The sequence below is a fragment of the Thamnophis sirtalis genome, unplaced genomic scaffold, assembly GCF_051295495.1.
Source record: "Thamnophis sirtalis isolate CommonGarterSnake01/CBP01778 unplaced genomic scaffold, rThaSir2_p1.2 scaffold_15, whole genome shotgun sequence".
NCBI classification, from domain to species: domain Eukaryota; kingdom Metazoa; phylum Chordata; class Lepidosauria; order Squamata; family Natricidae; genus Thamnophis; species Thamnophis sirtalis.
Window position 1 is genome coordinate 7,463,444 of NW_028261395.1, and position 13,747 is coordinate 7,477,190.

Here is a 13,747-nt window from a genome sequence, read left to right on the forward strand (position 1 = left end):
ACACACCACATTAAAATATATTTGGCCAGTCAGTTTATTGATTTGTGAATGCACTGGCTATTGTAAATTGAGAAAGAATTCAGATACTAATTTTTTTCTTGTCGAAAATGATTGTTACGGTCCTTGAAAGAAAAAATAAGTGGGAACATTACTACTGCAATTTTAGGTTTCTGAACTATGCTATAATAATCACAGTCTGCAACCATAATTCCTAAAGCTTGCAAGCTTCTATCAAGAGTTGTTTCGATTAAAATAACTGTCAATAACATGAAATTGTAATGGTAAATACAGCAAGCCACAAAAGGAAAGCCGTAAAATATTAGAAGATAATTAAAACTGAATGATTTATTAAGATATATGAAAGAGCGAGCAAGTTTGGTCTAGTGCTTAAGGGCCTAAAGTAGAAGTCAGAAGATTGTGAGTTCTAGTCTGCCTGAGGGAAGAAAGGCAACTGGGTAACTTTGGGCCAGTTATTCTCTTTCATCACAGGGTTGTTGTGAGGAAAATAGGAGAAAGGAAAAATATGATGCATATTTGCTGCCTTGAGTTTTTTTACAAAAACAACAAAAGCAGGATATAAATAAATAAATAAATAGATAAATAAATAAATAAATAAATAAATAAAAATATCTGCTCCAAGTTAAAAAAAAGGAAACAAAATACACAGAATTATTTCAAATCTTCTATACTTTCCATGCAAAAAATTACAAACGAAGAAGTAATCTTCCAGCATATATTATTAGTAAAAAGAATTATATTTCACTGCATGGAGATCCGTTTCTGATTTTAAAAAAAAACCAGAAGGAAACATATCAGTCAAGTAGATGAAAAAGCAAAACAATTGGTTATAATCAAGTTTCTTTATAGCAAATTTTCTTTTTTGATCAGTTTTGAACTACCGGAACAGTAAATGTGAGTTCCTGAATGTGAAGAAAGAAAGAAAGAAAGAAAGAAAGAAAGAAAGAAAGAAAGAAAGAAAGAAAGAAAGAAAGAAAGAAAGATAGATAGATAGATATAGATATAGATACAGATACAGATACAGATACAGATACATATAGATAGATATAGATATAGATATAGATATAGATACAGATACAGATACAGATACATATAGATAGATATAGATATAGATATAGATATAGATATAGATATAGATATAGATATAGATATAGATATAGATATAGATATAGATATAGATAGATATAGATATAGATATAGATATAGATATAGATATAGATATAGATATAGATATAGATATATTTAAAAAAGAGAATTTATACATTTCAAATTAATCTAGTTCCCCAGTGACACTGAAAAACGCCTCTATAAATATTTCCTTCAATCTCAATATTCCACATTCTTCAATGGGTACTAAAGTGAGAACCATACAAAAACCCACCAAAATGTTGTTGGATATTACTGTGAAATATCACTGTGTATGGGAGGGAAAGAGTTCACTCTTTCTGCAGAAGTCAGGACCAATATATATATATATATTTCTTCCTGTCCCCTGAGAGAAAATTCCGTCAGTAAGGAGAATTACTTTCACTTGCATTAAAAAAAATCAAATACCTCTTGCTACCATTAATGTCACTATAAAATCAACATTGAAGCATGGTAGTGGCTATGCACAATTAGAGTGGACATTAGCCCTGAAGTGCTGTACAAGCACTTGAGACACGAACACCTGAATACCCCATTTCAAGACAGACTTTTACTTCCATCAATTGATGAGCAGGTAAAACACTGGTAAATGCAGCTATCAATCTGAAGAAAAGGAAGTAATCTAAGGAAGCAAAGTTTCTTATGAATACAGATTGGCTAGAGTTTCCCCTTACCTTACAGATAAGTACCAGAGAACCATTGATTTAGGAAGGCTATGACATTCGCTCCCCACACTGAACAAATCATGGCCCTCTAGACGACATGTTTATACCTGGTGGCGTAAGCCAGTAAGCCAACCTGATGCATTTTGCTTCAGGTATCTGGAAGATGAGAAAATAAAAATGCCTGGGCCTTGAAATCTTATGACAGATGGGAGAGAAACAGTGCGGGGGCCACGTCTTATGATATGCCGATTCAAAAATGGATGCTGCTGTCTATTGTCAATTATTAAGAGTGCAGTGCAATCCCTGCATATAAGAGTTCTAGCAAGAGATCATTCTAGACCAGTGGTTCCCAAACTTGGCAACTTTAAGACTTGTGGACTTCAACTCCCAGAATTAAACTTGGCAACTTTAAGACTTGTGGACTTCAACTCCCAGAATTAAAGTTGGCAACTTTAAGACTTGTGGACTTCAACTCCCAGAATTAAAGTTCCCAGAGCTGGCTGGAGAATTCTGGGAGTTGAAGTCCACAAGTCTTAAAGTTGTCAACTTTAATTCTGGGAGTTGCAGTCCACAAGTCTTAAAGTTGCCAACTTTAATTCTGGGAGTTGAAGTCCACAAGTCTTAAAGTTGCCAAGTTTAATTCTGGGAGTTGAAGTCCACAAGTCTTAAAGTTGCCAAGTTTAATTCTGGGAGTTGAAGTCCACAAGTCTTAAAGTTGCCAACTTTAATTCTGGGAGTTGAAGTCCACAAGTCTTAAAGTTGCCAACTTTAATTCTGGGAGTTGAAGTCCACAAGTCTTAAAGTTGCCAACTTTAATTCTGGGAGTTGAAGTCCACAAGTCTTAAAGTTGCCAACTTTAATTCTGGGAGTTGAAGTCCACAAGTCTTAAAGTTGCCAAGTTTAATTCTGGGAGTTGAAGTCCACAAGTCTTAAAGTTGCCAACTTTAATTCTGGGAGTTGAAGTCCACAAGTCTTAAAGTTGCCAAGTTTGGGAACCACTGTTCTAGACCAAATTCATTCTGTTCACATTTCATAGAGGTTAGACAATCAAGGCAACATGTATTGTTTCATGCTGTGTGGTTTTGAAGAAGCTGACTGCCATTTGGAAAATCATTATTCTTAGCAATAGGAATATTCGAAATAATACTTGGGTGATGACAAGGTGGGGGTATGTGTTCAAAGATTATTGCTTCCTTTGGAAAGATTTCAATCCAAGTTTTTGAGAAAACATTTTTTTTCCAAGCATCTGGAACATGTTTCTTTGTTACACAGCGGGGCTACTTAAAATCAAAACTTCCATATTTTAATCTTTTCCCATTTCCCCTTTTTCCAGCCAACTTGATTCCTTTTAATTATTATCAACAGCTTTCAGTCTTCCTGGGGTCAGGCAGTATATGCTTAAATGCAACTTTATGGTGTGATGGGCAGGAATGTGAACTAGGTCATTCCAAACAGCAGAACCACTGACTTGGAGTTGCAATCGGATTTTTCCACTCTACCGAGAAACACCTTCTTCAACCATTCTGCACATCTTCAACAACCACCTAGATATCATAGCTGCCTAAAAATACCTAAATTCAAAAGGGCTTTACCTTGTTTAGCTAGATTCAGTCCTTCCAAAAGGGGTTACAAGGAGATACCAAAAGATTCCCTTTGCACAGAGACTGTGTCCATGCAGTGGAGGAATAGTTAAAATGTTGGAACATGTTATTCTGAATTGCCCCCCTCTACACAGGTGCTCAACGGGAATTATCATCTCTATTTTTAGTAAATATCTTGGAAATCCTTACTTGTTTAATCTGGTTATTACGGGATCAATCTGATTTTATTTCCTTGACCACAGCTAAGTAGCATGTAAGGTTTGAGCAGTATGCTGTACTATTTCCTCTAACTCTTTTTAGATATTTTAGAACAATTGTATTGGCTTGTAAATAAATCCCAATTGTACAGAAAATCAATGCCTCCCGATGTTCACCAAATGCCATCACATGGAATCTTAATTGACAATTCTGTCAACAGTGGCAAAAATAAAGACAAAGAAACAGACAATAACAGATTATCCCTATTACATTCCAGATAAAAGCTATGGACTTATGCACTGTGAAGCAGGGGTACTCAACCCCCAGGACACGGCCCATTCAGAACTGGACCACACAAGCAGCAGATACACACACTTGCACTCCTCAATTTGCACAAGCAGGGGGCACTCGTGCGCATGCATGAAACTCCATTTGTCTGAGTGGCGGGCGCGCCCGCCACTCACACAAATGGAGTTTCATGCTCTTGTGCAAGTGCCCGCTTCCCGTGCAAATGTTTGCACGGAACCATTTCCTCCTACCCACACACACACCAGTCCACAAAACCGGAAAGGTTAGGGACCACTGTGGTAAAGAACCAATATTCTTTTTATTGGGTCTATGGCCATTGGAGGTTTAGAATGTTCTCACAGAGCAATTTGCATAGCAAACATAAATTGAAATCCTCTTAGGATATGGAAAAGAAACTTGCAATGTATTTATTATGCTTGTTCCAATCATTTCTTTCTTTCTTTCTTTCTTTCTTTCTTTCTTTCTTTCTTTCTTTCTTTCTTTCTTTCTTTCTTTCTTTTGTTTTCCCTCTTGGGACTTTATATAAAACTATGTAGTAACAGGGGAAAAAAAATACAAGCAAACACTTACCATCATCATTCTGGGCCAAGCAATCTATGAAGGCAACGGAAACTGCAATGCTTATCGCTAACCATTTTGAAAAGCCAGGCTGCTGTAGCATTTTATGTCACGCTTCAATCAAGAGAAAGCTAGAAAAAAAGAGAGGGTTTATGATTAATATATTATTATTATTAATAATAAAACTGTGCCTAAATTAACAAGAGCACTTTTTCATCCAGGAAATGATTCCAAAATGACCTGTTTTTGCAGTTTGAGAAAACAAGGCTATGGGGGGAAAAAACAGCATTTAAAAAAACCTCAATCCATTAACATAGCCTTAAATTATCCTTGTTCTGAATTACCCATAGGTTAAAACTCTGCGATGGAAAACTCCCCAATTATCCACATTTTGGGGAAAGATATTCCCTCCTTTGTAACTTGTCCCTTCATTTCTTGTAATGCTTTTAACAAGCCAAAACCATTCAGTTCTCCCCCCCCCACCCCGTTTTTTAGTGTGTCTACTTATGGAAAAAATGAGTGGTTTGAACTTGTCCTCTCGTTGTCCATTAGAGGACACAATCACAATGCCAGCTTTTACCATTAGCCCCTCAACCATATTGACTGAGAGGGTTTCCATTTGTGTTACTAAAATGATACAGGAGGGCACTGATTTGACCACTGCAATTTCAGATATATCAACAGCGTTGTGAAAATTAGACTTGGGAAATTATTGAGCTAATGCATGCGGCAAATTTTGAACCCTGAAAGCGTACAGTATCAAAATTGCAATGCATAATACATTAGTCCCACTCAAGCAGACTGTTGTTACAAGCTGCTTTTGGATATACAGGTACTCCTCGATTTAAAACAGTTCATTTAGTGACTGTTCAAAGTGACATGATCACCAAAGAAGTGACTTATGACCATTTTTTCACACTTGCAACAGCTATGGCATCCCCGTGGTCATGTGATCAAAATTCAGGAGTTTGGTAACTGGTACATATTTAGGATGGTTGCAGTGTCCTGGGGTCATGTGATCACTTTTTGCAACCTTCTCACAAGCAAAATCAATGGGGAAGCCAGATTCACTTAACAACCATGTTACTAATCTAACACATGCAGTGATTCACTTAACAACTCTTGCAAGAAAGGTGGATTAAAATTCACTTAACAAATGCCTCACTTAGCAACAGAAATTTTGGGGTTAATGTGGTCATTAGTTAAGGACTACATGTAAATTAATAACCTGGCTATGCCACATAGAAATGATGGAACCTAGGCAACATTTTGATGGTTACAATATTCCCATCTCCATCTTAAAATAGCATTGCCCAATTTTAAAATCATAGTTACTTTATCACAAATACTTACCTAAGTTTTTCTAACATTAAACATTCCCAGATAAAGCAACATAAACAAGAAAACTAAATAATAAAGGGAAGGAATCAAGGGTTATATTACAATAATCACAGTGTAGTTTTTATAGCAATACAGTAGAACAGTACAGGATTAACCATGTAATTTAATATATTTTTTTCTGTTGTTCCATAATTGTGGGACTATATCTTAGTTTTGTGAGCCCAGCTTCTTTTTTGAGTCTATTTTCTTTCTATTGTTCCTTACTGTTTCTTTCTATTTTCTTTCTTATTGTTTAACAATTGCTAACATCAAAACTATTCTACTTTCAGACTAAAATCATTTCAATCACTGCTACCCTTTCTCTCCCAGAAGTCTTTTTTTCCCTCTTTTCTATCAGAGCTGTCTTGGGAGTTGATGAGAGAGCATGACTGAATACCCCTGATATTTCAACCCTTTTTCTTCCCTGGTAGACCGGTGGGGGGGGGGGGGAATCCAGCACCAGTTGTTTCAATTAACTAAATATCAATTAACTAAATTAACTAAATATTTGGGAACATTTAGGAAATAAATATTGATATATTTGAAGTGCAGGTAGAATTATTTTAAAACATGGATGTAGCACAAAGAACAACGTAAATGGATAAAGTAGATTTGTCTGAAATGGTAAAGGGTTTCCTACATGAACAGGGGATTGGAGTAGAAGACCTCAAAGTTTCCTTCCAACTCTTATTCCAACCTTCAAATTTCTATCTATTATACCTCAAGACCTAAAATGGACACCTAACATCAAAAACGTCATCAGAAAAAGCATAACAAAGAATGTTCTTTCTACGCCAACTCAAGAAGCTCAAACTGCCCAAGGAGATGCTGATACAGTTCTACAGAGGAATCATTGAGTCTGTCATCTGCACCTCTACAGCTGTCTGGTTGGGTTCTGCAACCCAACAAGACAGACACAGACTTCTGAGGATAATCAAAACTGCAGAAAAAAACAATCTCTACCAACCTGCCTTCCATTGAGGACCTGTATACTGCACGAGTCAAAAAGAGGGCCGTGAAAATATTTACAGACCCCTCACATCCTGGACAAAAACTGTTTCAACCCCTACCCTCAAATCGACATTATAGAGCACTGCACACCAGGACAACTAGACACAAGGACAGTTTTTACCTGAACGCCATCACTCTGCTAAACAAATAATTCCCTCAACACTGTCAAACTATTCACTAATGCTGCATTACTATGACTATTAGTCTTCTCATCGTACCTATCACCCATCTCCTCCCACTTATGACTGCATGACTGTAACTTGTTGCTTGTATTTATGTTAATATTGTTTTCTGGTTGCTTATTTGTACCCTATGACTATCATTAAGTGTTGTATCTTATGATTCTTGACAAATGTATCTTGTCTTTTTATGTACACTGAGACAGAGGTGGGTTCCTACCTGTTCGCACCTATTCGGTAGAACCGGTTCATCAAATCTACCGAACCGTTTAGAAGAGGTTCCACCAGTGGACCCGGAAAGCAGGCCACACCTACAGAAGAGGTTCCACAATTTTTTGAAACCCACCACTGGTCCTTGGATATGATTATTCTACACTATTTCTACATATTTATTAAACTCAGTGCCTCTGTGAAAGGTAAGGATGACGACTGCGTTTGTGGTGCAATCAGAACATTGCGTGTGTTGAAGTTGTTTTAACGCAAACCAAAGATGCCTTTTAAAAAACAAGTTTACATCCTATTCTTATGCATGCCAGTGCTGTGTGTGAGGTCATTTAAGGTGGTTCTGACAAGTGTCATCGGAATCTTCATATCTGGTCACATGTGCGTCAAGCCACTCCCATCCGGTTACATGGGTGGCAAGCCACTCCCTGAAAGGAGGCCACACCCACAGAGTAGGTTCAAACAATTTTTGAAACCCACCACTGCACTGAGAGCATATGCACCAAAGACAAATTCCTTGTGTGTTCAATCACACTTGGGCCAATAAAGAATTATATTGTATTCTATTGTATTCTATTGTATTCTATTGTATTGTATTGTATTCTATTCTATTCTAATTATTATGTAAAGAATGAAGGATGACAAAATTGATTTTAGACAAGTGTAAACTATATAACACAAGTATAATAATTCTCCCATTCAGTCCCTTGGTGACCATTCGATCCACTGCATTTCCTGTCTTTTTTCAGGATGCTTTTAATTAGAGTTGGAAAATAGGAAATTGGCAGACTGCAAAAGCACCAAACACATATTAATCTGCCACAAGACCCCAAAGGTCTCACAGGGTTACATCTTGTTTTCCTTCTAATTTCTGATTCTCCTTGTCTCCATAGCATCCTTCATTTCATTTAATTTTTCAAGACGTTTTGAGACTGCTTCCCACATACATATATTCTTAATTTGTCCTCTGCACCCCACGTCTATTGCCTATCTACCATTTAGCCCATCTTTTATGCAAGAATACAGAATGTATCTACATTTGCTTAAAATAATCTTTTAGAAATAAAAGGTGAGAAGCCTTTGAATATTATTTAACAAATCTTTAAAAAATATTTTTAGTGGATTATGTGCTTGTTTATCTACTGCCAGTAAAAATGCCTTGTGGCATTTTTGTGAACGAAAGTTCTATATATTAGGAATTACAGTTAAAAAGAAACACAAATCTTCAGTGATGGGAATGAAGTTTAGTTCTAAATTAATGAGATCAGTAGTAATGAAATACATGGTTTTCAGGGATATGACTGTATGAAGATTTTATCAAGAAATAACAAAAACCTTTATAGAAACATTTGATTGTCACTAAGCAATGCATTCAATGGAAACAAAGCAAAGATATGCATAGAGTAATCATATTATATATATTTATATGATAAAAAGAAGTGCATAAAGAAGATCAGGGGTCATATTAATTTCCTGTGGGCATTGTACTAACTTCATTCTAGGCTTGATTTATTTTAGGGAAGCAAAGAGCAAAAAATACCCACATATGATATCCTTTACTAACAGATATGACAGGACATAAGCAAATTATATGCCATTCATTGATAAGATCCAGACAAGGTTGTCAAAAAAATATCCATTTTGTGGGTTTATTAAATTAAGATATGCTATAGAATAGTATTTGTTGTTTGCATTTTTGTATATAACATACAAAAGAAATCCACTACACTGGATAATTCAGAAAGTTCTAAAGAGTAGGAAAACAATGCCCCCACAAGCCCCCCCCCTCAAATAGTGTGTGAATCACTTGAGAACTTTTGCAAATATTTACAAAAGATAACTCATTAAACATATTTGTATGGTAATTTTACACCTCTTCTTTGGCTAATTTTTCATTTGTCCTGGTACTAAGTTGGAAATTAGAATGTATCATTCCTGTGTATAGGAAAAAAACAGCTTCAAAGTATTTTCCCTTCCTTCCTTCCTTCCTTCCTTCCTTCCTTCCTTCCTTCCTTCCTTCCTTTCTTCTTCCCTTCCCTCCCCCTCCCTCCTTTCAGCTGCAGTTCAAATATTAGCAATAGATGACAAATATAATTCTAATGGTTGTAAACCCATTCAGTAAGTCATAAAAATTGAATAAGTAAATATAGAAATCTTAATATTCACTATACTATTATGCATTCTGAATAAACAATCCAGAAAAGCAATTAAAATCATTACCTGCAAATAATACAATAAATAAGGAAATGGGAGCATTTATCATTCAAAGACCTGCTTTAATAGCTTCATTTTTAATAATTATTAAATCCTAAAAGTTGGAGAGATGATTGAATTTCAGGAACCAATGCAGCAACAGAAAATGAGTTTGTTCTTTTACTAATAATAGCAAACAACTATTAGCTGTAAGAGATTGTAGAAGATGAGGAACTTTAGACTGAAGAGAGGATCACCTTGAAGGACAGGAGAAAGAACTGCTACTAGGTCCTGAGCCAAGAACCTAAGTTGTGTGAATGTCTTAGCTGAGTTCCTTCCTAGCTCCTTGAAGAAAAAGAGAGGGAAAGACATTCAGATGTACAGGGTTCGGTTTCTATAGCTGTTACCATTGAAGTGTGTCAGTATATAAGGGTTCATGAATTGGAATAGACATGATAACAGTTCAGCCAATGGGAACAGTTTGGCAGCTCAGAGCCTGGGTGTGGCTTAGCTTGACTGATTTAGATATAAGTGTTGCTTTGCGTTGCAATATTGCCTCTGTATTATATTGCTTCTGTGAATATTCTTCTGTACTTCTGGATTCTGAGTTCTTGTTCTGGCTTCTGCTGCATGGCATTGTATATAAAGAAGCTTCTCATATAAATGAATCCTGCTGAATTATTTACTTGTGTGCTGGTTGGATTGCTGCAAACACTAACAAAGTAGTTCCTGCCCTACATGTCATTGGTTTCTTAGTCTGGTCTACTAGAGCCGAGGTGGCACAGGGGTTAAATGCAGCACTGCAGGCTACTTCAGCTGACTGCAGTTCGGCTGTTCAAATCTCACCGGCTCAAGGTTGACTCAGCCTTCCATCCTTCCGAGGTGGGTAAAATGAGGACCCGGATTGTTGTTGGGGGCAATATGCTGACTCTATAAACTGCTTAGAGAGGGCTGAAAGCCCTATGAAGCGGTATACAAGTCTAACTGCTATTGCTATGTATGACTGGAACGAATAGGATACTTGAATGTTTGTCTCAGAAGAAGCATAATAGAAAATCAGCTTAGAAATATTCTAAGTGTTTTCATTTTCATTACTCACTGTAGCTGAGGGTGAGAAATTGCTCTTATTTTTTTTTAAAAAAAGATTAGATACCTTCCTGAAAACCATGTTGTTCTTGCTTCCTTGGTTTTGCTAGCTTGCCATTAGCAGTTTTTCCTGGACGCTCTGATTTAGGCAGATCAAAATTGAGTTGAAAGAACAGTCCTGGAGATGCAGTCCGTACTGGTTCTCCAGAACCTGTCAGAACTGGCTGAATAGCACCTCTGACACAGGGACTGTCATTGCTTCTCTCATGCCCTCGTGACCTCAAGACTGGACTACTGCAATGCGCTCTACATGGGGCAGCCCTTGAAGAGCATTCGGAGACTTCAGCTCGTCCAGAATGCAGCCGCGGCTCCGGCCCTTTGGAACGAACTCCCCGCAGAGATTCGGACCCTCACCTCTCTCCAGGCCTTCCGAAAAGCCGTTAAAACCTGGCTGTGTCGGCAGGCCTGGGGTCGATGAGTTCCCTTCCCCTCTCGAATCGTGTGGCTGTTGGTTGTTTTTAAATGCCCTGTATTTTTGTAGTTTTTGTGTTTTTCCCTTCCCCTCCTTGGGTTTGTGAGCCGCCCTGAGTCCCGCAGGGAATAGGGCGGCATATAAATAAAATGAAACTCGAAACTTGAAACTCGAAACTTCTTTTAATTGAATCTTAAATTACATCCAGATATGTAGCTGAAAGCTACAGCTAGCTGAATCTTCACTTCAGCTAGAAATTTTTATATATATATATATATATATATATATATATATAGATAGATAGATAGATAGATAGATAGATAGATAGATAGATAGATAGATAGATAGATAGATAGATATAGATGATATAGATATAGATATAGATATATAGATATAGATGATATAGATATAGATATAGATATAGATGATATAGATATAGATCTAGATCTAGATCGACAGACAGACAGACAGACAGACAGACAGACAGACACACACACACACACACACACAGAGAGAGAGAGAGAGAGATTATATTTCTCTCCTTTTTGGCCAGCAAGACTTACTTTGCTTTTTGAAGTTTCTCTGAATAATTGTTCACCTTCTGCCTAATATCCCTGCAGTCTTTTTAAAAGCTGAGATAGGCGAATTCCGTAGCAGGTTAACATCCCGAATCATAAACATGCTTACTCAGAAATAAATTTCTCTTATGTTCAATGTGGCTAACTTCCAATATTTATGGAATGCAGCCTGTGGATGCAAAAGTGCATCCTTCAGTTTCACGTGTTAAATTAGATCCACATCTACTTCTGAGGAAGCTAATGTGCTAATTTACTTATTCCACCACCTGCTAGGCTCACATGGTTGTTTAAATAACTCAAAATATACCAGAAGGAAATCCATGAAAGCCTTCTACAAAAAAATATTAATGTCAGAGGGTCTCAAGATGCATAAATTTGCCTTCCGGATAGTTTTCTTGGCATCCTATAGGGCTCTGATGGTGAACCTATGGCACACATGTCACAGGTGGTATACTGGGGCCATATCTGCTGGCACACAAGCTGTCAGCTCCAGTGCACATGTGCGTGTTGGGCAGCTCATCATTCAATCATCATTTATTGGGTTTGTATGCCGCCCACTCTCAAGAGACTCAGGGCGGCTTACACATAAAAAGGGAAGGGGGATACAAAAATTAAAAAAACAACATTAAAAGATCACAACATTCACAACTTAGGATGGGGCTGGACAAATTCAACAGCCCCAGGCCTGCCGGAACAGCCAGGTCTTGGTTGCTTTGCGGAAGGCCGGAAGGGTAGTAAGGGTCCGGATCTCCACGGGAAGATCGTTCCATAGGGCCAGAGCAGCTACAGAGAAGGCCCTCCCCTGGAGGGCCTGATTTTTGGCTTTTCAGAGGGGCAGAGAAAGGCGTTTTTGCGCTTCCCAAACATCTGGTAGGCTCATTGGGCCTGTTTTTCACCCTCCCCAGGCTTCGGATGCTTTCCTGGACCCTGGAAATGGCAAAAATGGCCTCCCCCAGCCCCACAGAGGAAATACCAAGCTCAGTTTGGAGGTGGGCAGTGCGGCGTGCATGGGGGGCATGGGGGTTGTGCATGCATGCACGTACAGGTGCCAGCACACACATGCATTATCGCGCGCATGCGTTTGCATTTGTGGCGCCCAATAACAAAAAGGTTACCCATCCCTGTTTTAGGGTTTTTTCCATTTTCCAGAAAAATTCTGAGCTGATATGGAGGGAAACAAGCTCCTTCCAGATGTAATATCACCTTAATATTAGAAATATCGTTTGGATTTTGCCCAATGTCAACATAGAGTTCTACTCAGAGATGGGTTCCTATCAGTTCGCACCTATTCGGTAGAACCGGTTCGTCAAATCTACCGGACCGGTTAGAAGAGGTTCCACCAGTGGACCCGGAAAGCAGGCCACACCTACAGAAGAGGTTCCAAAAAATTTTGAAACCCACCACTGGTCCTTGGATATGATTATTCACTATTCACTATTATACACCATCATGCTCCTATTTATAAAACTCAGTGCCTCTGTGAAAGGTAAGGATGACTACTGCGTTTGTGGGGCAATCAGAACATTGCGTGTGTTGAAGTTGTTTTAACGCAAACCAAAGATGCCTTTTAAAAAACAAGTTTACATCCTATTCTTATGCTTGCCAGTGCTGTGTGTGAGGTAATTTAAGGTGGTTCTGACAAGTGTCGTCGGCATCTTCATATCCGGTCACATGGGCGGCAAGCCACTCCCATCCGGTCACATGGGTGGCAAGCCACTCCCACAAAGGAGGCCACACCCACAGAGTAGGTTCAAACAATTTTTGAAACTCACCACTGGTTCTACTACATCAACTTTTATTTAAAAGAAACATGTTCTTATCCTGGCAACTCAGAGAAGGACACAGACTTTACTATTGCTATTGGTCAATAGCACCTTTACTAGGTGCTATTGACCACCCATAAAGCCCTACATGGCAGTGGATCTGGATACTTGAGAGACCGCCTTCTGCCAATTACCTCCCTACGGCCTATAAGATCTCATAGGTTGGGCCTCCTCCGCATCCCATCGGCCAGCCAATGTCGGCTGGCAACCACAAGGAGGAGGGCCTTCTCAGTAGCGGCCCCGACCCTTTGGAACGAACTCCCCGTAGAGATCCGTACCCTCACCACCGTCCAGGCCTTCCGCACAGC

General features: G+C 38.3%; 1 protein-coding gene across 1 annotated transcript in view; it reads right to left on the reverse strand.

Annotated features, from left to right (window-relative positions):
- Positions 1-13,747, reverse strand: part of PCDH15 (protocadherin related 15) — an 810,754-nt gene that overhangs the window by 452,101 nt on the left and 344,906 nt on the right. The window contains exon 5 of the mRNA XM_087701782.1: positions 4,508-4,626. Within this exon, the coding sequence (XP_087557908.1) occupies positions 4,508-4,598 (91 nt within the window). The 5' untranslated portion in view covers positions 4,599-4,626. The remainder of the gene's footprint in view (positions 1-4,507; positions 4,627-13,747) is intronic.